Below are 24,696 nucleotides of genomic sequence, written 5' to 3' on the forward strand. Positions count from 1 at the left end.
GTGTCCTTGACCAAGAACCTTTTCAGCTCGTTTTCCATGAGTCACTTTTGTTGAGTTATGTTACAGTACCATATTTTTCTCTCCAGTCTCTTAAGTATAATCCATCCACCAACGCCTCAAATTAGCCCAGGGATATAACCCTGGGCTTCTGCTCTGTGAATAAATGGGAACATTTTTACATAGGTGAAATAGGACTTCACCTATATAAGCGGTCTAAATTTGCAAGAATAAAAAAATATGTTTCTATATCGCAAAACGCTTGCTGCAATGCGCACAATATTGGAGTCATGTAGTGGGTTGCACTGATAAAACAATCTTAAAATCAGATTATGAAAATCGAAATGGTTTAAAAACTTGTTTGGTAAACAGCATGGTCTGTGTAATATGGGAGCAGTTCATGCACGTTTTAAGTACAAAAATAATACCAGAAATGACAAATGTTAACGGATTTACCAGTTCATGTTTATTCATGCTACTTTAGCGTGACACATTACTTCATTGTTTGTATACAATAGTTAGCAAGGTGCTTCCTCTCCCCTTACCAAGACACATTTTATGTTATTAGGTCCCAAATCTACGGAAAGGAAATTAATTTAGGAGCGTTACACGGTACAAGACCACAGGTTAACACACGTTCAAAAGAAAACAAATATAAAGAGGAAAGTAGTTATTATATACACACACAGCACCGATGACCAGAAGTATGGATCAATAAATAGCCTTGCTATTTGATAGTCTGGAATAGATGGAAATGCAAGTGAAAAACAGACAGATAGTTTGAGAGGGATCCCAAAACCATTATTAGGAAAGAACACCCAACATTAAACTAGAATTCACCGACGTCTACCCTCTTATCTCTGAACTTGTTCCTGGCTTTGGTCCGGGCCTTGAACGCAGCAGAGTTGTACAGATGCTGAAGAGGGACAAAAGAAACAAGATATTATTAATACATAATATAAAAACAGTGAATCATTATGCCATAACCTCACTTTTCCAATCAACACATATCGTAGTGTAGTAGATGTAGACCATGTAGACATGGAGCACACACCCCACACCCACTAGTTGGCAATGAATCTTGCACATCGTTTTAATTCAATAGCACTTGCACACTGCCACGAGTAGGTCACATTTGTGTGTGTCACGATGTGACGTTGCATTCAGTCCAGAAACGCATGTCAATACCAACACCGCAGGTTTCCAAAGTTACCCAGTGACGGACTCGTAACCATGATTAAAAATCCAATAATATAGTGACGTTAACAAACAGCCAGACGAGTGAGCAAGGCAACGGATGATAAGGTTACAAAATGTCTCCCATTTGATTTAAATATACCCCGTCTCCTTTCCCTAGCTCACACACAATGCAGTGAAATTTGACCGCTCACCCCACCTCAAGGTGTACAAAATCTGCGTATAATTAGCCAATTGCGGGAGTAACTGAATAGAGCAATTTATTCTTAAATTAAACCGTGAGAACAGAGTAGTAAATAGTGAGACCAAACTCGATTATAATGAAAAGGTCCCCCTAATTTGAAATGTATTCATTTTCACCCACGACGACAAAGAGCAAGCGCAGACCGGGTGACCGACTGACCGGACACGATACGATTTAATTAAAGCCGTGAATTAGCCGTGAACCTACCCGTTCGAAGCGTGAGATCTTCATGGCCTTCAGCGTGGCCGAGTCGACCAGCATAGGGGGCCCCAGTTCAAACACGTCTCGGATGAACTCGTTGGCCTGGGGAGGAGGACGCAGAGGGGAAGTGAATCAACCACACGGCATCGTACGCTCCAGAAACTACAAATACCGAAACACGAGCGTCAAAGAATGAAATCGTGCAACTGCTAAACAATCCAATGTCCCGTGTAATTGCTTGTCAAATAAAACAAAATACTGCAATTACATTTAGCGCATTTGCCTAAAGCAACAAAGAGAAGAATCAACAGCATCAGATCAACACTGGAGTGTAGAAACGACGGGTATACGGGTCCAGTACTTGGGACTCATTTCCCAGTTACAGCGGTCAGATTGTCGTGCTCCCAGCAAGGCGTCAGACCGTCTGATGGCAGGCGTTACCTGCAGGTGGTAGTTCATCCCGGCGCCCACAAACTCCCGGAAGGCGTCGTACATGCGCTTCCTGCTCCAGCTGTCGACGGTCATGCGCTCCGTCCCGAAGCGGATGCTCTCCGACTGGAAGTCCCCCTCCTGGATAGAGCAACAGAAAGTGAGGAAAAACAGGGTTACCGCGGTGTACTCGTACTTCATTCTAAACCCCAGGGGGGGGACAGTCTAGTGCTTCCAGTGTTTGCATCTTAGACGATGGTTCTAGTTTGAACAAAATAACAGGCATCCTTGAGATGCATCTAAATGCACTACACGTCTTAGTATTAAGATACATCTGCCAAAGGACCTCTGAAGTGGACCTCATAATTCAGCGTCAACAATCATATCTCTTAGGCGATTTGCGTGTTCTGACAAAATTGCAAAATGCCAACAAATGACACCAACTATTACAGAAACCATTTCGGTAACCATTCAACCACTTCAGATTGTGTCCCTAGATTCCGGTCACTTGAGATAAAAGAGCCAAATGTATGTGATGAATGACTATCTGAAGTGTCCAGGCGTCCTCTGGCCGCGTCTAATGCGGTCTGTTAGAGGGGGGGCGTGCAGCGAGCTCACCTCAACGGCCCGCAGAACATCCCTGAACACGGAGCGCTGCTTGCGTTTGTCCACCTTGGTGCGGTGCTTGTTGCAGTCGGTCGCCAGCGCGCTCAGCTTGTCACACAGGACCTCGCCGTCCTCAAACTCAAACTCCTGGGAGCAGTGCAGACGGAGAGCGGGAGGCCGGTTAACACTAGCAAACACGTGCAACAAAATTTCTATTTTTTAAAGTTCTTTTCGATTTTTCGTTCAGCCCATCCCAATTCAAACCACTCAATATAATCATCAAGTGAAAATAAAAATAAATAACTAAAGATCACCGAAAAATATGAACAAACCCCATTGTTAACATTTTTAGACACAAGGCCAAACCTAAAAAAATACAACACATTAATTTGCGATTCTAACTACAAATGCATTAATGGTGCGTCTCTGATGCGTCGGCGTCTTACCGCGTCCATGTCGCGGGCCAGCTCAAACAGCAGCGAGATGGTCTCTCCCGCCGCGATGCGCATGCTCACGTGCTCGCTCTCCAGCAACGAGGGCAGCCTGGGCAGATGCCTGCGAAGGGCGGAGACAACACGGCAGTGGGACGTTACTACCCCGCGGCACGGCAGAGCGATGTCAAGGACCAGGGCCACTGATCATGAGTAGGGATCGACCGATATATCGGTCGGCTGATATTATCGGCCGATATTCGCGTTTTTTACGTGTATCGGTATCGGCCGATACGCGGCTGATTTTCGCCGTTTTTTTTTTTTTACTTGTTCTACCTCACCTGTTTTTAATATTTGTTAAATATTGTTCATCTACTTGTTCTTACTTGTTCTACCTCACCTGTTTTTACCATTTGTTAAATATTTTTCATCTACTTGTTCTTACTTGTTCTACTTCACCTGTTTTTACTATTTGTTAAATATTGTTTTTTATATTGAAGTTCAATAAATGTTTCTTTAAAAAAAAAATAAAAAAAAAACGGCTCAAGAAAGTCTGTATCGGCGTATCGGCTAAGGCTGATGAAAAAATATCGGTATCGGTCCTAAAAAAACGGTATTGGTCGATCCCTAATCACGAGGCGACAACGGTTTTCACAGGGCTGTTGGACTGAGAACGCGCAATCGCGTTGACAACGTGGTCCGTGTACCAAACAGACGATCCGTTGACACGAGCTACAACGACGGCCTGCTTTGAGTCTTGCGACACGCATACGTTCAATAGGACACTGGTATTACGGGCAGATGGTGCCATGGTTTAAAACAATGTGTGGGAAAGGAGATTTCCATAGAAAGAAATGCCATCAGAAGCTGCAAAAGTTTGCAACAGCTCATTTTAAAAAGGTGACGTATTATACCACCAGGTGTGAGCGTGATTAGCGTCACGAGCCGTTTTGAAAATCTGCCACTTCTGACATCACAAGTGGGCGTGTCCACCTCGATGTGTGCTGGACAGATCAGTCTACCGGCCGACCCAGTGGACTGTAGCCAACGTTGCTCATCTATCCGTCACGCATCTCAAGTGGACACGCCCAGCTGTGATGTCTGAAGAGGCGGATTTTCGGTTTGTAACGGCTAATCAGAGTCACACCTGGTGGTATAATATTTCACCTTCAAAAAATAAAGAAAAGGGGTCATTGGCCAAAGGAGGCAGGAAGCTATCGGGTTTGAGGGAGGGAGGGAGGTAGGGAGGTAGGGGGCGAGCTCGTACTTGCGCAGGACCTCGCGGATCTGGCTGGCGGTGCAGATGGTCAGCAGCAGGGCCCAGGACAGCAGGGCGTTGGTGTGCAGAGCGCTGACCTGGGGGCCGATGGCCGGGCGGGTGCCGTCGCCGCGGGCGTACGAGTGGACGAACAGGCGCTCGAAGCTCTCCATGGTGGCGTGCACGTCCTGTAGGGCGGAACCAACACGATGAGGGACTGGCCGATCACACAGGAGCCCTGTTGGACCGCGCGCTTGTGAAAGTGTGGGAGCAAAAATGCTACTTGGATGTTTAGTAAGTTGGAAGAGGTGGTGATAGGGGAGTCTACAAATGTTCTGTAGAACTTTTCCGGACGTTTTTACAAGCCATTTACTCTCCTTTGTTGCCAATAATAACAATGATGGAAGGCACCTCGGCAACGAAGAGGGATGGAAAGACCATCCCAGTTCAAAAACATAGACATCCATTTATTCTCGCTTACCAAGATGTCGTCTTCAGCCACCAGAGTACACAGGCCCAACGTTTTGGCGACCTGCCATGAATAAAGAAGGATATGATTCAACGGACTAGCAAAGTTAATAGATAAGGAAATAAGTCAAAAGTGTCTAGATGAATACAGACAAACATTGTTCCACTTTCAAAGCACATGTGCACATAACTGTAGACTACATGTTGTATAACTGAGTATTTTGTATATGATGAGCACTTTGTAATTCTAAAGTTTGTTCGATACCTCTGTACCAGGTTTAAATAACATCCAAGTATCGTGGGACAATATCTTAAAGATGCATACGATACTGAGAGCATGATTAAATAAACAAGCTCATAAGTCAAAAAAGAGTTTCATTTATGCATGAAACATTACAGCTCTTACGGAAGGCCAACAAACAGCAGATGGGTTTTAATTGCAAGTTTTGCCGTACTTTAAATGCTTTCTGTCTGGGGAACCCGTTACAAGCAAGAATGCTGCAGCCCCAACGTTTACTTTAAAAGTGTTGACGAGAGCCAAAGCAATCGACATTAACGCAGCAATTACACAGTGATACGGGAGCAACAGTTATTACAACGAATAGAGTTTCAGAAGAAGGAAAGAAAAACCTTCGTCGTCAACGCATTTTCAGCATGCAAGCCATCGACGACGGCGACCAATCGCAGCAGCACTATAGTCTGGGGCGGTGGTGGGGGGATGGATGTGCAGACTCACCGCCTGTCTGGCCTGGACGTTGGCCGACGTGTCCGCCAGGATGCTCATGAAGAGGGGCTTCAGGGTCTTCAGCACCTCCTCGCTTTCGATGCCCGAGCCCAGCTGGATGCACAGCAGGCAGGCCAGGGAGGCCGCCGCACTCTGCTCCTCACCCTTACCTGAGAGACACCATGGGGGGGGGGGGGGGAGGAGGGCTGGTGTCATTAAATGGAGGCTGATTGCATGAAATGAATACAAGCGATCGTGAGGCCTTAAAAGAGAAGCAAATTAATAGTTTGAATGGTCAGTTTAAGCCCTGCATGTCGTTGGCTGCAATGCCTCATTTGAATAGCTTCCGCTTCTATATAAGCGCACTTCCCCGCACCACCCTTATTTCAATACAACAGGTGCGGCAGCCGGACGAAACGCCCTCTGAACACGACGTCACCGTGGCATCACGCCGTGTACCTTTCTTGAGACAGCGCTCGATGCTGTCCGTGATGGTCATCCTCCTCTCCGAGATGAACTCGTACAGGATGCGGGTCGCCATGGCGGTCCTCAGGCCGTCCAGAGCACCCTGTCTGGTCTTCGCACTGGGGTCAGCACGAGGTTCGATTATATTAGAGAAGCCACCCACCAATTTGAAGCGATTGTCACGTAGAAAAGCCTAACTTGGGCTCAGTTACGGTTCCACGCAGACACTTCGACGCAGTCTTGAACTCGTTTCGGTTCTGCGGCGGTTTTAGTTAGCGGGACAATCGAAGCCTTTGCTGCTGCGTCACCTCGACGGAAGGTTACAACTTTTTGGAGGCGCACGTCAGGCCCTGGCGACGGCCGCAAGGAGGGTCGGCAAGGACGTAAGGGGTCTGAAACCCCCTTGCGCTGCGTCAACGTGGAACCATAACTAAGCCTTAACTGGGGACAGCGATAGCCAATTAGCTTTGGCTAGGAACCCTACATGCAGCACAACAAAGATCATGTTTTTAAACACGTTGCAATGTTAACTCTTAATAACAGAATACAGGCACTAGAATACAAGAAATAGAATGGGGAATAGTACACTGCCACAACGAAAAACTGACTTAGTTTCTGTATTTTGTCTGTAGTTTTACTTCCACGTCTGTTTTTAAGCACACGTACCTCTTATCGACCGTGCTGTCGATAAAGCCCTTCAGCTTGTACTGGAAGTCTTCCTGGGCAGCATCCTCAGCAGTCTCGCCCCCTGAGCAGATTAGGAAAAGGTATATTAGACGGTCGAAGAAAAAAATATTGAAATCTAAAACAGGTGGGGAGGGCTTAAATCCAAAATAATGTTAGTGCACCATCGTCCATCGTCTATTTTTAAAGGTGGCAACACTTCTGAAACCGAGACCGTCGATGCAAACGTCCAGAGTTAATGGCGTGCTCCAGCAATAGAGCTAGACAGACTCGGATACGTTTAAACACAAGTGTTTTGAAATAGGATGTAGGGAACAATTGGGGCAAGTGGGCCTGGCCAGAGTTCTTTATTAAAGACAATGCAAAATGTTTTTGACCTCATTGTACTTCCGCAATGCGACCTATTTGCATGGATCTTGCAAAACACGTTTGTGTGCTGTGTGTTAGCCAACCGAGAGCTTTATGAGGTTGAGGTAGGGGAGAACAAACCACTCAGTCGTTTAAGTATCAGAATGCAACACAACTAAAACATTCCCCATTATAAGGTCCCCACAAATACAGGCCCTACACAGTACACAACACATAGTTAAAACACACAGACCCACACACACACACACACACACACACACACACACACACACACACACACACACACACACACACACACACACACACACACACACACACACACACACACACACACACACACACACACACACACACACACACACACACACACACTTGCCTTCATCAGCTCCACTGTTGTGGTCACTGAAACTGCTGCAGTGGCTGAGGGTCTCGATGGAGGCATCCTCATCGCTGAAGGGATGCGCACCACTCTGCTGCCCCCCTGAACGCAGAAAAAACACACAGAGGGTCAGACCAATGGAATAAGGGATGCACCGAATTTTCGTTATCACCGAAACAACACGGCCGAAACAGACATTTGTGATGACGCAAACAAAAATTGCGGCCAGCACACGCTTGTATGGATATAAGCACCAATATGTCCGCGGTGTGGACGTTTCTTCAATGTTTCTGAGAAAGACCCACCTAGCGATTTGCAAAAATTGCAATGCCTTGATTTTAATGAAGTTGGTACACAGTCGTAGCCATAAATGCAATGGTATGGTACTAATAATTGGCATAATAATTTATTTCGGTGTTTCGGTTTTCGGTCTCTGTTTCCTCATTTTCGGTTTCGGCCAAGAATTTTCATTTCGGTGCATCCCTAAATGGAACGAAAAGGACCACCAGAAATATAGAAACCTCCCCAGTCATCTGTGCCACCGCCGGTCGTGACGTCGTCCAAGCGGTGCGGAAACAAAGATATCTTATCGCCTCTCGTAACCTTGCAGCTGATAGTCATACAAACAAACATGGAGGGCTTTAACTTCTTATGTAAATGCATCGGGGAAAAGCGAAAGCTGTTGGCGCAGGTTCAAGGCCACCCTTGTCTCGCTGGTCAAGTCAACAAGGACACGATGTCCAGACTAGATGGCCAGGGGTCAAACAGACGTGGCATGAAAACAAAGTGCTGTCAACCTGTCCCATCAATGTTACAACTGTACATGAGCTGCTGCAAGCCTTTAGAGTAGGCAAGCCACTGTAAAATACAGTGTACACGTCAGCTGGCTTATCAGCTGACTCCAAGCACAGGCAAATGATATTAAATCTTGTTTTTCAAGCTGGACAGGTTGATTACAGAACACATTTGTGCTATTGTAATTTATGCAAACATGCAATGTTTGTATAGCAAATCTGCTATACAGAGGTTTCTGGTTTTCGTGACATGTAACAAACTCGGGGCTTGAATTACATACAAATAAGTAAAATAAGACTAGCCTGCTTGTTTTAATCTCAAATGGGAAATCACGGTGCTACACTAGTTAGTACAGGCATGATGTTTGAAGAAAATGTATTACATTAGATATGTAAATAGTTGAGGTAGCCATGGTAGCCGACCAATAGTCATTTAGAACAGTAGTATGCCTCCATAGAGTCCTGCTTGTTTTAACAAGACCTAAATAGTTGCAGCCGACTGCCATTACAGAATAACTGCGCCTCTATACAATTTACGTGGCCCATGAAAGGCCGAACAGCTTACTGGGAGCCACTTGGGTGCGATGGGATGGGAGAGACATGGTTGAGATGGAAGAGACATGGGTGAGATGGGAGACACATGGGTGCCGTCTTTTCTCCAACAACATGGTGGCTGGGACTCGAACCATGTTCGACTCCCAGGGTGGGCGTACCCTGGCTGGGAGTCGGACAGGGTTCGACTCCCAGCCAGGGTCCGCCCACCCTGGCCGGCTGACGACAATAGACTGGAAACACCACACCAGCCGTCTGTTACAGTTGTCGACAATACTTAGGGTTGACTTTGGCTTAATACGTTCTCAAATATACGTTTAATTCACAATAACAAACTAGGCGACCTCACTTTCAGGCCATGAACTAGGGAGGCGATTGCACGGCGCCATTACAAGCGGTGTCTGGACTAGCGTTCGTTTGAAAACACCTTTACTTTGGGCATACAAATGACTAACTAAAGCATTATTAACTAAACACACGTATTGACAATACAACTGGGAACGATCCCGTAACACTGTCGATCCTTTGTCCCATTGCGTTTGGCTCATGTGGGGCGCCGTCTAGGCCAGAGTTGGATTTGTAGTCTTTATACGAGTCACGTGTAACGGACCTCGATAGACAACCGTCCCTGAAAGAACTACAACTACCGTCGGTCCACTACAGAAGCTAGTCCAAAACAACCTCGCTTACCCCGGCTATTCCTCTTCTTGGACCTTGGCATTTCCTTTGTAGATCAATACAAAAAGGTTGTCCAAAATCAGCCAATACACGACCAGCCTTTATTATATTGTCTCATAAAATGAAAATCTTCCCGTGGCACGGTGGACAAAAATGAATTGAACGCGATCTTGATGAAAAACTGTTGGCCGAGACGATACATTTTCCCTTATCAACCAGGGCTACGTGTAGGAATAGGCGCTTACAGTATTTATAGGCACAGACATCCAGTCACGGGGTGGTTTTCGGGCCCCTCGGACCAATCAGGGAGCTCGAACCAACGACGCGTATTATTACGCGCGTTGCCCTCGGAGCGCCTAGCAACCGCAAGACAAGCTGATGATCAGAAATTAATCCAAAGTAATGAGTGGCATGAATCTACTTAAAAAAGCTGAGTGTGAGAACATAAAAATTACACATATGTACCTTCATTCAGGCCTATTTAAAGGTAAACGTCATTAAATATTAGTAGTGCCTGCATGCTCCTAAATAATTGTTGCAATGAAAAGCTGATTGATTGACAGATTGACAGATTGTTTCAAAAAGTTTGCATTTTTAGGTGTATACTGTATAAGATAAGATATACTTTATTCATCTCAGCAGAGAGATGTAGGTGTTCCAGCAGCCAGCATACATACATGTATGGATGTAACTCCACATGGCCTAGTTTGTTTATCTTGGGCCACACACTCTTCTTTCATATAGTCCCAGTATACAATACATTATAATATTACGATGAAATCTAATGATTAGCAATGTCATCCATAATAAGAAAATACATTTGCACAATCAAGCTACAATGAAGGCTAGTGAGTGAAATGTCACAAGTTAGTGACACATATTCTGTGTGATTGGATCATGTGATTGATCATTTTCAAATATTTCTGAGAGAGAGAGAGAGAGAGAGAGAGAGAGAGAGGAGAGAGAGAGAGAGAGAGAGAGAGAGAGAGAGAGAGAGAGAGAGAGAGAGAGAGATGAGAGAGAGAGAGAGAGAGAGAGAGAGACGAGAGAGAGAGAGAGAGAGAGAGAGAGAGAGAGAGAGAGAGAGAGAGAGAGAGAGAGAGAGAGAGAGAGAGAGAGAGAGAGAGAGAGAGAGAGAGAGAGAGCCCTACTGTCAACCATTAACTCCAAAGTGTTATGTGCAGATCTGCTCCATGTTTTGCAGTGCTCCCGGAGCTCCTCCTTCAGCCCCATCCTTCTCCTCGTTACCTGGCACCTGCTGTTGCCTTTAAACCCTGGGAGGCTTCACTCACTCGGTCTCTAGCCAGGGCCAGCATGGTTCCCATTCACCATGTCTAATTAACCTTCGTAACAATAAACCCGGTTTTTCTTATATTTAATCGTTGTTTGTCGACTTCATGTTACTTCCCTCGAGCCGGGATGTAACAAAAGCCATCTATAAAAGTAGCAGCTGTTGTCTGTTATGTGGCCCCAAGTGCATGGAAAGAATTGCTGTTATTTGGGAACTGTCTGGTCTGAATTATTGATACTGCTGAAAGTCAGGTGGAGTGTGCGTGAAGGGTAAAAACAGAAAGTTTTGGCTTTTTTAAATTCAAGCAATTGGAAATGCTTTGGTTTCAATAGGACAGATACATAGATGCATATATATATATGCAAAGACACATAAGTTAAAGGCACCCAGTGCAACTTTCGAGGCTTAAAAATAAACATTCAATTTCTAGTCTTTTTTACACGTAGTAAATTTCAATAACTCCATACCATTACATACCGACATTTAAGCAGCAAAGATGAGACGTCGTTGTGTGGTGAGAACTGATACAAAATCGATAACAACAACAATGCCGCCATTTTCTTTATTTTTTGTAACCTACAATAAATAAAGCAGGCTTCCAGTCAATGGAAAAATGGCTTATCCCCACCGGCGATTGTTGTTGTTTACGATTTTCTATCAGTTCTCACCACACAACGACGTCTCATCTTTGCTCCTTGAATGTCGATATGTAATGGTATGGAGTTATTGAAACTTACTACGTGTAAAAAAGACTAGAAATGGAATGTTTATTTTTCATTGAATGTTTACATAAATTTGCACTGCGTGCCTTTAATATAAAGATGCTTTTATACCCTTGGGAAAATTGCTTTTTGTTGCTGCACGACAAGGCATCAGTCAACAGAAACGAAATGCGCATAGGTCAAATATTCCTATATTTTTTAAAAAGATATTTTGTAATGTGACGTATGTAGAAGGTGTGATGTACACTTTGACTGCAGTTCCAGCAGCTAGGGGGCGCCAACATTTCACATTGAAATCAAATAAATAGGCCTAGTTGTCGTCATAAATAGTTGACATTCAGAACAGGATGCTCTTTTAATTTATACATAATTGATAATGTAGTGCTGCACGGCACTCATTCCAAATCCACCAATCCATATTCCCTCAAACGTTTAATGACTGCAGACTGTGCCATGTTTAATATAAATTATAACCCATCCTACTCAAATGTTTTGGAGCCGACGCATTTTTTGAAGGATAATATAATGGTTAGTTAAAATTACCATTTTTAGGCGTTGAGAGAGATTGGGACGGAGACAGAGAGCGAGAGAGAGATACATGGAGTGATGGATAGAATGGATAGAGATAGCCTATAGTATAGTTCGATAGATGGAAGCAGAAATGGCAAGCAAGCACTGGCCGTGTATGAAGGATGTCTGAATAATCATCTTGTGCTTGCAAAAAAAAAAATGCTACTTCCAATTAATAATTCATGGAAAGACATGGCCTCGAGCGATTTGGCGAGGGTGGTGGGGCTTTCAGCAGAATGTGGGGTAGGCGGTTGGAATCAGTAGCCTACTTGTTGCGTTTGATTTAAATCATATGGGGGGGGGGGGGGGGGGGGGGGGTTACTCAAACCGCTAGGCAAAAAGGTGCGTTCAAGGTCCTGCAATTGATAACGAGACAACTCGCCAGTGATGACGCTCACGCTTACGCGTGTTCCCGACATAGACCATTCATGTGCACTGCGTTGGAAATCTTCATAGCAGGGTTTTTTTATCCCATAAAAAAAATTCTGAACTAAACCGAACATAGGATCAGTTTCAAGTTTGCAAGCCTTTATTTCCTTGTATGTAGCCCATCACCTACTATCCTTCCAATCGACTGCCCAATGATGAAGAGGCTAAAAGAAATTGGCTGAAGAACCTGAACTTAAAACAACCTCCGAAGTGTTGTGTCTGTTCGTTTCATTTTGTGGACAAAGCGCCAACAGAAGAAAACCCGTATCCGATGCTTCATCTGGGTTGTGAGAAGTCACCTGAGAAGAGTCGTCAGGATGAGTGTTGACAGTCAAGTCGCAACAACGCTAAAAGGTACGCTAAATTTGGTATTGACGCAAGGTTTTTTAATGTAGCGTGTGACTATTTACGTTGGTTAAGTCAATTGTCAATTTGAATCTTAACTTTCATCCTAATTTAGAAATGATCATAGGTCAGTTACTGTTAAAAACCATTAGTGTACCTTCTATACACCAATGCATGTTTAGAGTAGACCCTCATCCAATTATCTCCATCTTATCATTACCTGCAGACCAAGCTGTGATGGTGTTCAAGCAGCCTCAAACCTTCAAGGATGCCCAAACACATTGGATGGATCCAGCTGTCGAGGACCATACCTACTCTAAAGGATCCATCATTACATGTGACATTATCATCTGCCCCTGAGATCTAACTGTCCATCGCAGAGGTTACTCTGAAAGGTGATAAAGACTGTCTGCTGTACACAGGGATTCCTCTGTTCAACACTCTTGTCTCCTGTCTACAAGGTTTTGTGCGCCAGTCATCAAGGATGCCAGTTCAACATGAAGCTTTGTTGACACTCATGAAGCTCAGCTCATAAAAGATCAGACAGTCAGGTCAGTGAAACACTAACATTGGGTAGATAACCTTGCTGAGCACACCAAGACCTCAATCCATGGCTGGCCCGTGACACAATAAAACTAACTATGCCAAAGGTTTTTCTGCCACATTTCTCTGATTTAACTTGCATCATTGACTGCACAGAGTGTTCTGCAAAAAGCCAAAAACTTAGACTCACGCTCAGAGTCTTACAGCTGCCGTGTTCTTCAAGAAAGTAGTTCAAAACGGGTCGCTTTTCAACTCCCTTTATTTGTTGAAGTATTTCGGTATGGTAACTATGAAGCAAAAAGAGGGGAATTGTATCTTATTGAACACGCGTGTGAGCGTGTTCAATAAGATGCTGCATTCTGTGGCTGCGGTAGGTATTACTGCTTGTATGTTTAATACTGCTCCCCTGTGGCTATGTGGGGGTAATGCAGCTTATGTGCTTAATGTACGTAACACAGCCATTACTATGCAAGTAACACTGTTAAGTACCTTCTGTCCTAAAATATTGCATTTCCTATTCAAATAATAAAGATTAATATAGGCTACTTAACAATTTCCCCAAATGCTGCACCTGTTGGTGCTATTCCTCCATTCATTTAGATGGGCGGAAGAAAGCGTGTAGCCTTCCCGCTTTGGTCAGGCAAAGCGTAACACTGAACACGCCTTGCGAGGTGGCCAACGTATCTATTTCACGCTTTGGCGTGATACCGGCTTGGAAGTTGAGGCTGGTTCTTCCTCACTGTCCCCACCATGGTGAGCTTTCTTTTCAGCAGCTTCTGACCAAGCCCATGTGATGTGAAAAAGTTATCACACGTGATGTTATGCCCCTTGAGAGCGGCTGTCATGTCCAACACAACACGCATGCATTGTTTTTTTTCTGGCCTTCCAGTTACAGGTTTCCCAGTGTCAACCTGCATATTCCAGGCGTAGCTGCTCCTGGCATCACATGCTGCCCAGATCTTGTTCCCATACTTGCCTGGTTTGCTTGGGATCTACTGTTTGAATGGACAGCGACCTCTGAAAGGGACCAGGCGCTTGTCCACTGTCAACTAAGGGCCTGGATTGTACTTCGGTGGTAGGCTCTCCACCCACCTGTCTCAAACGTTCCTGATGGCAGCCAGTTTGTCATCTCGCCAGCGGAAAGGTTCTGTAGCTCTGTCATCAAATCTGGAAACTCTTGAGAGGCCATGAAACTGCTGCAGGGACATAGTTGACCGGAATATAGGCTTCCCTGACTCTGCATCCCACAGAGTTTTTGTAGCCTCATTGTTGGACCGATGTTCTCCCTGCTAGAATCAACAGACCCAGGTAGGCTTGGAGGTCTACCTGGTCCAATGCCTTCCATGTGTCCACAAACACACGCCCCCCTTCCAGGTTTTTCATCGCTGTATAATTTCCACAATGGAGTCTGGTAAAAAGAGTTCGAAGCTGGACTTGATGTCATCCGCACGAGATGTTGCATACCGTTTTGGCCCTGGCGTCATCCTAATGATATTTTCCCCTCTTCCTCTGCCTCATCTGTCCTAGAAGGGTTGAATACCAGAGCAAGTTGCAATCCTTGGACTGGAATGTCATCTCAGGTGTGTCTTCCCCAGGGGCCTCTTCCCCAGGGGCCCACTCCCCAGGTGCCTCTTCCCCAGGGGCCTCTTCCCCAGGTGCCTCTTACTCAGGTGCCTCTTACTCAGGTGCCTCTTCCTCAGGTGCCTCTTCCTCGCCATCTGACTGTTCGGTCTCATGATGGTCTGGATCAAAATCAGGATCATTGTCTTCTATTTCTGAGACGTCCTCCTCTATTTCTGGTTCAACTTCAATCCCCTCTTCATCAGTTTGATAAAAAAAAGGTCAAGAGCCTCTGACAGAAAATCGTCTGATTGGGCGCCGACTCATTGTGTTCAGAGTAAAATAAGAGCAATGCACAAGCAAGCTATATATAGGGGATCCGTGAGAAGATATCATACATTTTGTATCAAAAGTGTGGTTGACGTGGGGGGAACCAACACCTAATTGGTAACTTTAATATGTGGAACAGGTGTTATACGTTTAGTCTGAAAGGTGTGGTTCACTTAGGGGGATAGGCACATGAGCATGGAAAAGAGAGGACACCTAATTGTTCAGTCTGAAAGGGGTTCACGTGGGGTGGAGTGCGTGCGCGTGCGTGGTGGATTTGTGGTTGTGTACTATCTGATGGATGAACACGATCTAGGGTCACACATTCATTTCCTATGGCGGTCATTTTTGACTGGGAACACCACATGTGTTACAAAGTTGACTAAACAACTCAAAATGCAAGGAAAGTAGTGATCAGCAATTGTATATGTTCAAATGCCTAGTGTGGAGGATGTCATAAGCATTCGAGGCAAATAAATGTAAAACACAATATTTATGATTGATCGAAATGGAAATCGGTCGGATTTTACTCGAACACGACAGGAAGGTTAAAGATGGTCTGTGTCTGTGTCTGGCCAGTGTTACTGTACCGGACGGCCCTCCGCCCCCTAGTGGTGATGGAGAGGCATGACGCCCTATCGGTCTTGTTATTATATTTTTTAATTATTCCTTTCTACTTCAATATTTTGAAACAACACGACCCCACCAGTGTGCCCCATGGTGCTATTATCTTGAAACACACCAAAAGGAAACGTTATATGTTACAGTTGTTTCTGAATGCTTACTGCTTTCAATTCCTTTTGTTTTACAAATGAAACACAATAAAACGTCCTGTTTGTCTGTCTGATGCACAGCGGTCGTTTACTGTCAAAGAAAATCCCAAATCACTTACAGGGCTACTTGAAGCATTACCTCTGAAACCCACCACTTTTTGCCAATTACCTTATCTCAGTGACTCAGACGGAAGTGCTTCGAGATAATGAGTTAACGTGGAGGCCACAACGGAGGCCAATATAGGTCGGAGAGAGAAAGAGGGTTGAGATCTACAGGAGGGGGAGGGGAAGAGGAGGAGGAGGAGGAGGAGGAGTTGGACAAGGAGGTGCGAGAGCTACAAGAGGAGGAGGAGGAGAAGAAAGAGGGGGAGGGCAGACGGAGAAGACGGGGGAGGAGGAAGAGGAGTCCGGAACACGATAACTGATAAAATCAGAGTGACACTGGTTGACCACGTAGCTAAGCCTGGGATGAGCATGAGGGAGGCTGAGCAACAGGTTCAACCACAAACGGGGCACTATAGTGTTGCAGGAACATCCGGATAATTCAAAATGAGAACCGCTATTAGTAACCAAGTGCTGAAGTCTTACTAGTACAGAAATGTGTACTCTGCTTTCATAATGACAAGGTTATAGCAATAAAAGCATACACATGTTTTTGTTTTCTTCTACTGCACTTTTGTTCTTAAAGGAGAGTATTTGGAGACTTGTTCTCTTATTTGGATTGATAGTGGGTTAGGACGGAATACGCATTCATTTCGTACATTTTGTGATGCCTGTTTGAGGGTAAACTCCATGTATGACAATGTATCGCAAACTGCTGTGGCTTGCACACAAAAAAGCAAAAGCCTGAAGTGTTTTTCATCTATACTTTCGTTTGTGCTTCCTGTGCTTAATCAAATAATGGTTTATATGTACTGGCTATATTGAGGCAAAAAAATTATAATAATTAACGAGTTTGAAGATTTGCAAGAATTTCTGACTGAGATGTATAATTCATGTTTTGCTGTTTTGGAGTTAATTCTGGTTAGTGTGAAGACTTTTGCAATGGCCTATAGCCTCAAAGATAGTACAGAAGCATTTAGAAAAAAATAGAATGAAAAATAAATGCCCATGGTGTATTTAGTGCCCAACGCTAGGAAAGTGGTGCAGAAGGACTATTTATACTTTAAGCTACAAGGTTTGAAGTGAAGGTCCCAAAAGGAGGAGTTTGTGTGTGTGTGTGTGTGTGTGTTATAATAATTGTGATTTGCTTATTGTCAATGTGTATTTTACTAACTAATACAAATTACTAAATAAATCCCCAAATCATTCTCTAGCGTTTGTCTCTAGAGCAATTTGAAATGCTTTTGTTTCAATAGATGGGCAGAAACATACATAGATACATGAGTAAATAGATACATGCTTTTATTATACCCTCTGTAAAATTGCTTTGGTTGCAGCACAAAAAAAAAAAAAAAAACGAAACGCAAATATTTTGATTTATTTCATAGTTTTTAAACAATGCCAGGAGTTGCAGTGTGAGATACACCGTAATAATTATGTGACATAAGTAGAAGGATGGCAATTCATGAATAAATGATGAAACGTGTGCTCCCTTGGTATGTACTCTTTGACTGCAGTTCCACCAGCAATGGCGCTAGGGGGCGCCAACATTTTAACATTCAAATCACAGCACTTCCATTAACACGCGGTCCTCATAAATAGTTGACATTCACAGCAGGATGCTCTTTTAATTTATACATAATTGATAATATAGTGCTAAACGGCGCTCATTCCAAATCCACATTTTCCTCAAACGTTTAATGACTGTAGACTGTGCCATGTTTGCATCAATATAAATTATAACCAAGCCTACTCGAATTTTCGGAGCTGACACATTTTTTTAAGGAGAATGGTTAGTTAATTAACATTTTTAGGCGTTGAGAGAGATAGGGACAGAAACAGAAAGAGAGAGAGGCAGCTAGGCGGATGGAGACAGAAATAGAAGCATGGATTGATGGATAGAATGAGATGGATGGAGATATAGTAGATATTGAGATAAATACATAGATAGAAGAGAGCAAGTACTGGCCAAGAATGTATAATGTCTGAATAGCGAAAAATTCTACTTCAATTAATAATTCATAAAAAGACATGGCCTGGAGCGATTTGGCCAGGGTGGTGGGTTTCAGTAGAATGTGGGGGCAGTGGTTGGAATCAGTACTTTTTAGTGTCGTGTTTGATTTAAATCATATCAATCACAGACCATGAGTATGTTTATACCCCCCTAACCCCACCCTTGTCATATTTATTATTCTTAATATGATGTATAACATAGTTCACCATTATTTTTATTTAAGTTTAATGCTCCGCAGTTCTGCGATGAGATGGGTATCAACATCATCAAAGAGCATTCTCCACCGTTTTACCTTTCTTTTGACAAACAAAATCAGTATCGTTTTCAGTAGATACAATTGGTTACAATTTTGAATTTACTTTATTTGTAACTTTTATTGTAAAAGTGTGCACAACAAAATACATCATTGCTTTGATATCCTGACTCCAGTTGTCTTGTGTAAGAGAGGGGTTTGGTGTGGCTGTGTGCTCTGATTGCAATCGGAAACTTTGCCATTTCTTCCGGATCGTCCATTTGTTGCAAACACATTACATTCTGCCGGCCCTCAGTCCATTAACCTTTGGAGGAAGCCAGGAGGAGCTCGATAACGTGCTGATAGAGACAGCTTTAGAAGGAGAGAGGGAGAACATGAGAACGAGGGCGGTTGAAATCTCATCTTATTCGTTCTGAGCATGTCCTATCGAATCCATAAAGGGGTATAGCAGGATGCTAGGGAATTGATACTAGGGAATGGTCCAGGTCAAAGGACAAATAAGTCATACAATTTTAATTATTCTCCAGTTATCACCGGATTGACTCCTTAAGCAGCCTTTATCCATACATTATCAGTTATTAACACATTTTCAAATGCTAATGTATTTTTTCTTCCCTTAAAATTGAAAATGAAAACCTGAAATTGCTTTCTATGTCACTTCTTAGAAATGTGCGGTAGAAAAAACACACCATCTTAAGCTTGCACGCACGTACACACTAGCACACACTCAGACACACACACACACACACACACACACACACACACACACACACACACACACACACACACACACACACAAATAGCTTGTTAATGAACGGCATTTACATCTGACTTAATAAAATACATTCAAGTAGATGCTGAAATCGGTTTTGTTTTGTGATAACAAGGAACATTCATGCTCCATAAACAGGATGCCATTTCTCCCCTGCACTGGTTAATATTATTCTGAACATATCAATATTTCTGCAAGCACAGCAATGTTTCAAGGTCCTCCCAAATATGCCCTTCAGCAATCCTTAAGAGCGCTCTGGCATTTCGTCTCACCACCAACCACACTCACACACCTGCAGGTGTGTGTGTGTGTGTGTGTGTGTGTGTGTGTGTGTGTGTGTGTGTGTGTGTGTGTGTGTGTGTGTGTGTGTGTGTGTGTGTGTGTGTGTGTGTGTGTGTGTGTGTGTGTGTGTGTGTGTGTGTGTGTGTGTGTCCTGTCCACAGCCATACCTGAATGCTGGTCATGTGTCTGAATTTGTTGTCAGTTGGTTTGGAAAACATATTTTGTTAAATGACTTGTCAAAGGAGACCGTGGTTCCACCCGTGTTCTCTGATTGTTTGGTATAAGGTGTGCCCTTTGTACAAAGATTTTCAAATGCAAAACACCGGATTTGCAAATGCAAAAAAAGCAAATGATCCAGTGTGGGATAGTGTGGCGACAACATGAGTCCATCAACAACAGAGAGAGTCAAACAAACTAATCATACCCTAGTTAAGAAGGTTTTCCCTGGAACTTATTCCTTCCTGGGAGATCTGCTAGTATTTACTTTTTGTCGTTTACTATTAATTTACACTTTTACAAAAGTGACTTCCAGTGAACTCATGTTACTCATCATTAAGGAGCAGGTTGAACGCTCAAATATGCCATACAGTCTAGGTTGTGATAATTGAGTTCCAATCCCATTTCTTTCAGCTGGGAATCAAACACCACGTTACCCGCTACACTTTCCCGGCCCTGTTATTTACATGTCGTATCATATTCTCCAACTGTTGCCCATTTCCGTGATATCTTCTCGTTTTATGATTCTATCACCAGCGCCTTCTACCAAGGCCTTTTAAACTGGTTACAGACTAGGTCATTCTGCAGTCTCAGGTAACAGACAGAGGAGAACGCAGTGGTCCGTTTCCACTGTGAGGAAGACGGCGAAAGGGCATTTCTCTTCCTGTGCACCGAATCAATAGCGAATGCTTGTAGATTTCTTGCTCAATTCTATTTCCTCTGAAAAGCCTGTTCACTCTGTAATGGGAATATCCTCTCCTCGCTATTCCTCTTTCTCCCTTCTACCCTCCTTCCAGTATGTGTGAGCATTTTAAATGAGTACAGTCTCACAGCCCATCAGCTTCTCCTTGGAAGTTGGCCAGGCTTACGGGCCTCTCAGCCAGAGCAGATTTACATTGAACTTGACTTTTCTCAGAGGTTAAACCGTTACAGGAAAACAAGAGGAGCAATCGTGATGCGCATCCAAGGTTGAGTATTTTCATGTATAATGCATACATGCAATCCTCCCTTTTTAGTCGCTTTAGAAAAATTGCCAGCATCTCAAATCTGCGAAGCACCATGAAATGTGAAGCGAATCTCAAACGAATGGCGAAATCTATTATAATATAGATTGATATATTGATATTCAGCCCTGAAAAATCTCTCAAAACATTTTACTCAGAAGTCGTTAAACTTATGAAAAGATAATTCTGGGAATACTTCTGTAAGCAAGATGTTTCTTTACAGTTCCCAGAATAAGATGACCCTACTTTGAACACGTTCTATGGGTTCCTTTTGAAAATAGTGACCATATCCATGAGGTATTAAGGACCAACATGCACACAATCACAAAACCTTTTCATAGTCAGACAGATAAATGCAAAACACATTCTCTCTCTCTCTCTCTCTCTCTCTCTCTCTCTCTCTCTCTCTCTCTCTCTCTCTCTCTCTCTCTCTCTCTCTCTCTCTCTCTCTCTCTCTCTCTCTCTCTCTGACACTACACGCACACAATTCATAACCTACTTCCAAAATAGCCTTTTAATGGGCTTATATCTGCTACAGCAAAGCTCCATCCAGCACTCTATGAAGCCCTCTTCTGTCAGCGACCAGGAAGAGGAGAGGGTCTACTCTGCAGTAAAGATTTATGAGAGCCCCCCTCCCCACACACACACACACTCATATCCCAGTGGCACCTGCTCCCACAACCATACAGTGGACCCCCACCAGTCTGAAGCCAAGAGGGGGGTCTTCCGCTGGTATCTCCTCTCCCGGACAGTGGATGGGTTGTTATTGTGATCACATTCAGGCCCCTACAACAGGGAGGAGCTCTCGGTGTTTAGCAGCCTGGGTAGCCCCCCATTCGTCCGGCGAATTGAGTTCGCCCTGCACAATGGTCTGGAGAAGAGCAAAACATTCGTAGCAGTTGGCCGTTTCAAAGTGCAGTGGAACACGTTTTTTTTGGATGTGGTAGGTGAGGGCGTTTGTTAGTTTTTTGTTGTTGAGGTGAACAGGAAGTGATGCATAGAGTGCATAACATTGATGTATCTAATAGTTATATTATTATATAACTGGACGTCACAGTCTTCAGCCATCACGCTTTATTATACTGCAGCGGTCAAACACTACACCTACACACGAGAATGAAACACCATCACTGCTGCTGACATGCTGTCTGATTTAATATTTAAAACCCAGCCATGCTCATCCAGCTTGAAATCCATTTATTGAAGGCCAAATACGAAAGTAACTAACACACGCACACATCTGGTTTCACTTCATTATTTTTTCTATTTTTCTTGTATTCTATGAGAATGTATTTTGGTCGAAACAGAGAGTTCCCCACGTTTCGCATTCTTGTCAGAAGGTGATTTTCGACAATCTTCCAGCTATTCAAGACCGCTGTTTTTGACAATACAGCAGAACTACAGACATGAGTGATTTACTTTATTGACAAAAGAAACCCCATCTGAACATCAGTGTCTACTGCGAAAATATGATAGCATGGATGACACTTTTGAGGGATGAGTTGAGGGTGTGTGTGTGTGTGTGTGTGTGTGTGTGTGTGTGTGTGTGTGTGTGTGTGTGTGTGTGTGTGTGTGTGTGTGTGTGTGTGTGTGTGTGTGTGTGTGTGTGTGTGTGTGTGTGTGTGTGTGTGTGTGCGTGCGTCAGTGTGTGGAGGTAGGAAGGCAGGGTTATAGAAGAAAATGCCTTGGTCGGCTCTCCTTGTCCACCAATCCTGAACAGTGTTACTCTCCAGACAATCCTCTGGTACACCAGCAAATCCTGCTGGTGTACCAGCGACCCGCACACTTCTGCTGGACACACACTTGTCATTTCTGTGGTTTCTTCACAACCACATACACAAGGACAACTGGCAGTTGGAAAAAATATAAATAAAATCCCTTTAAGCCGTCTCACTCATAACAGATTATAAAAGGGAGCAAGGTAATTAAAGGGATAGCATCTTGGCTGCTACTGGAAGGTGTGTGTGTGTGTGTGTGTGTGTGTGTGTGTGTGTGTGTGTGTGTGTGTGTGTGTGTGTGTGTGTGTCTGCGGGCCTGTGTGTGTTTGTGTGTGTGTGTATCTGTCTGTGTGCGTGTGTCTGAGCTTGTGTCTGTGTGTTTGTGTGTGTCTATGTCTCTGTGTGTGTTGTCTGTATGTGTATGGATCTGTGTGCGTGTGTTTGTTTGTGTGCACGCGTCGGCCTGTGCGTACGTGTGTCTGCACGCGCGCGCGTGTGTGTGTGTGTGTGCGTCTCCGTCTTCCGTGTGGCTTCATGTGGCGCAAAAGGTTACCGACGCACAGGCCCACAGACATTTCTCGGAGTTGCCTAGCAACCAGTCCAACACAAAAGAAATGGAGAAGGATGGTGTCGTGCGTGACGTCTTCGGCACTTTGTTTGTTATCGTGGGGGACTAAAAAACAAAAGAAATTGAAATAATCTTCCAATTTCATAATAACTTCTGTTCCATGCCGTAAAATGCAATATACCAGAAAATCAATATGTCTTCCTGTGGGCTGAGACGATTACACTTGAAGGAACGAGTTCCCCACGAGGTATTAAAATCCAAATGGAGCCGCAGTGGAATGGTACGGCGGTAATGACAAACTTGCGTATACATTACGCAGGCACATTATTACGAGGTAGACATTGGTGAAGGCATTAGGCTCGCTTTCATTGCTACCTCTGCTGCACATAGCGCCAACGCTCGCGTAAACCGATAAGCACTCCAGCATTTCAGACCTGCTCGTTTTGAACGCGTCCGTCATTCCCGTCTTTCACATTCTTCGATGTGAAGATTTTGCCAACAATTCATTGCCGTGAACGTTCCCGGGGAATGAGGAGTGATACACGGTGGCCATCAACTGTGGAGAGCTTCGGTGGAGGCATTGTTGGTGGTGATGGTGGTGTGCTTTTGTGGTTCTTTGGGTGCCGGGGGTGGTGGTGGTGGTGGTGGTGGTGATGGTGTTGGTGGTGGTGGTGATGGTGTTGGTGGTGCAGGGGCGGGTCTAACAGAGCGGTATGAAATATAATTGTGCCCCAATATCCCTGTGGTGGTAATGATGGTGGAGGAGGTGGTGGTGGCGGCGGTAGTGGAGGTGGTGGTGGTGGTGGTGGAGGTGGTGGTGGAGGTGGTGGTGGTGGTGGTCGTTGAGGTGGTGGTGGTCGTTGAGGTGGTGGAGGTGGTGGTGGTCGTGGAGGTGGTGGTGGTCGTGGAGGTGGTGGTGGTCGTGGAGGTGGTGGTGGTCGTGGAGGTGGTGGTGGTCGTGGAGGTGGTGGTGGTCGTGGAGGTGGTGGTGGTCGTGGAGGTGGTGGTGGTTGTTGAGGTGGTGGTGGTAGTGGTTGGTGGTGGTAGTGGTTCTTGATGTTTCAGAGGGGGCATTCCCTCTCATTACTGGCCACTTTGGGAGGCAGAAGCCTGGGATGAGGGCAGCCCTTGGGCATGCCCTGAGCCATAGATAGCATGCATGGTAGATTACACCAGCGGGATGGAGAAATGGACAGAGCGATGAATTGAGCAGAGGATCAGAGCGAAAAAGGCTCAAGATAACTTGAGATATGGAGGGATAAAGAGAGAAGCAGGCCTCGATAGGCGAAGATTCAAGGCTTCTGATTCCATCTATTTCTTTCCACACTCTCTCTCTTTCTCACTCCCCTCTCTCTCTACTCCTCTCTCACTCAGTCTGTCACTCGGTCGCTCATTACCGTGCCGGCGCACACCTCCAGATAGAGGACGAGATAGGTGAGTGAGTGGCAGCAGGTGTTGTCAATTAACTAGTCACCTAACTAGTCAATTAACTAGTCACCTGTTTTCTCTTTAAAACACGGCCGTAGCTGGCGGACCTCGAGGAGAAAGGATGGAGTGAACTGTGTGTGGGAGGCTCGTTTGAGAGGCACACTTTATGTTTGTGATAGTAGGTTTTTGTTTTTTGCTCAGACCTTGTGTCTGTGTCGTTTGTGTCCGTCCACAGAGCCATAGTAACTACATTGACACGGTTTGAGAACACCAACCCCCTCCTTCTTCTACTGTGTATCTACT

At 44.5% G+C, this 24,696-nt stretch overlaps 1 protein-coding gene across 1 annotated transcript; it reads right to left on the minus strand.

The window, feature by feature from the left end:
• Window positions 1–440: 440 nt before the first annotated feature.
• Window positions 441–9,714, minus strand: ifrd1 (interferon-related developmental regulator 1). Its single transcript, XM_060037931.1, has 12 exons — window positions 9,489–9,714; window positions 7,450–7,554; window positions 6,687–6,768; window positions 6,015–6,139; window positions 5,568–5,725; window positions 4,845–4,895; window positions 4,373–4,551; window positions 3,121–3,229; window positions 2,687–2,821; window positions 2,081–2,209; window positions 1,646–1,741; window positions 441–913 (listed from the first exon to the last, which is right to left on the minus strand). The coding sequence occupies exons 1-12, from the start codon at window positions 9,517–9,519 to the stop codon at window positions 827–829; spliced, it is 1,287 nt and encodes a 428-aa protein (XP_059893914.1). The 5' UTR covers window positions 9,520–9,714; the 3' UTR covers window positions 441–826.
• Between the last annotated feature and the right edge of the window lie 14,982 nt (window positions 9,715–24,696).

This window comes from Gadus macrocephalus, chromosome 19 (genome assembly GCF_031168955.1).
Source record: "Gadus macrocephalus chromosome 19, ASM3116895v1".
Lineage (NCBI taxonomy): Eukaryota > Metazoa > Chordata > Actinopteri > Gadiformes > Gadidae > Gadus > Gadus macrocephalus.

Excerpts from the sequence above, each read along its gene's own strand:
- ifrd1 (XM_060037931.1), bottom strand. The coding sequence starts at position 9,519 with ATGCCAAGGTCCAAGAAGAGGAATAGCCGGG. Across the intron at positions 6,769-7,449 it reads CAACAGTGGAGCTGATGAAG|GGGGCGAGACTGCTGAGGAT; the intron begins GCAAGTGTGTGT and ends TAATCTGCTCAG. Across the intron at positions 2,210-2,686 it reads ATGTTCTGCGGGCCGTTGAG|GAGGGGGACTTCCAGTCGGA; the intron begins GTGAGCTCGCTG and ends TGCTCTATCCAG.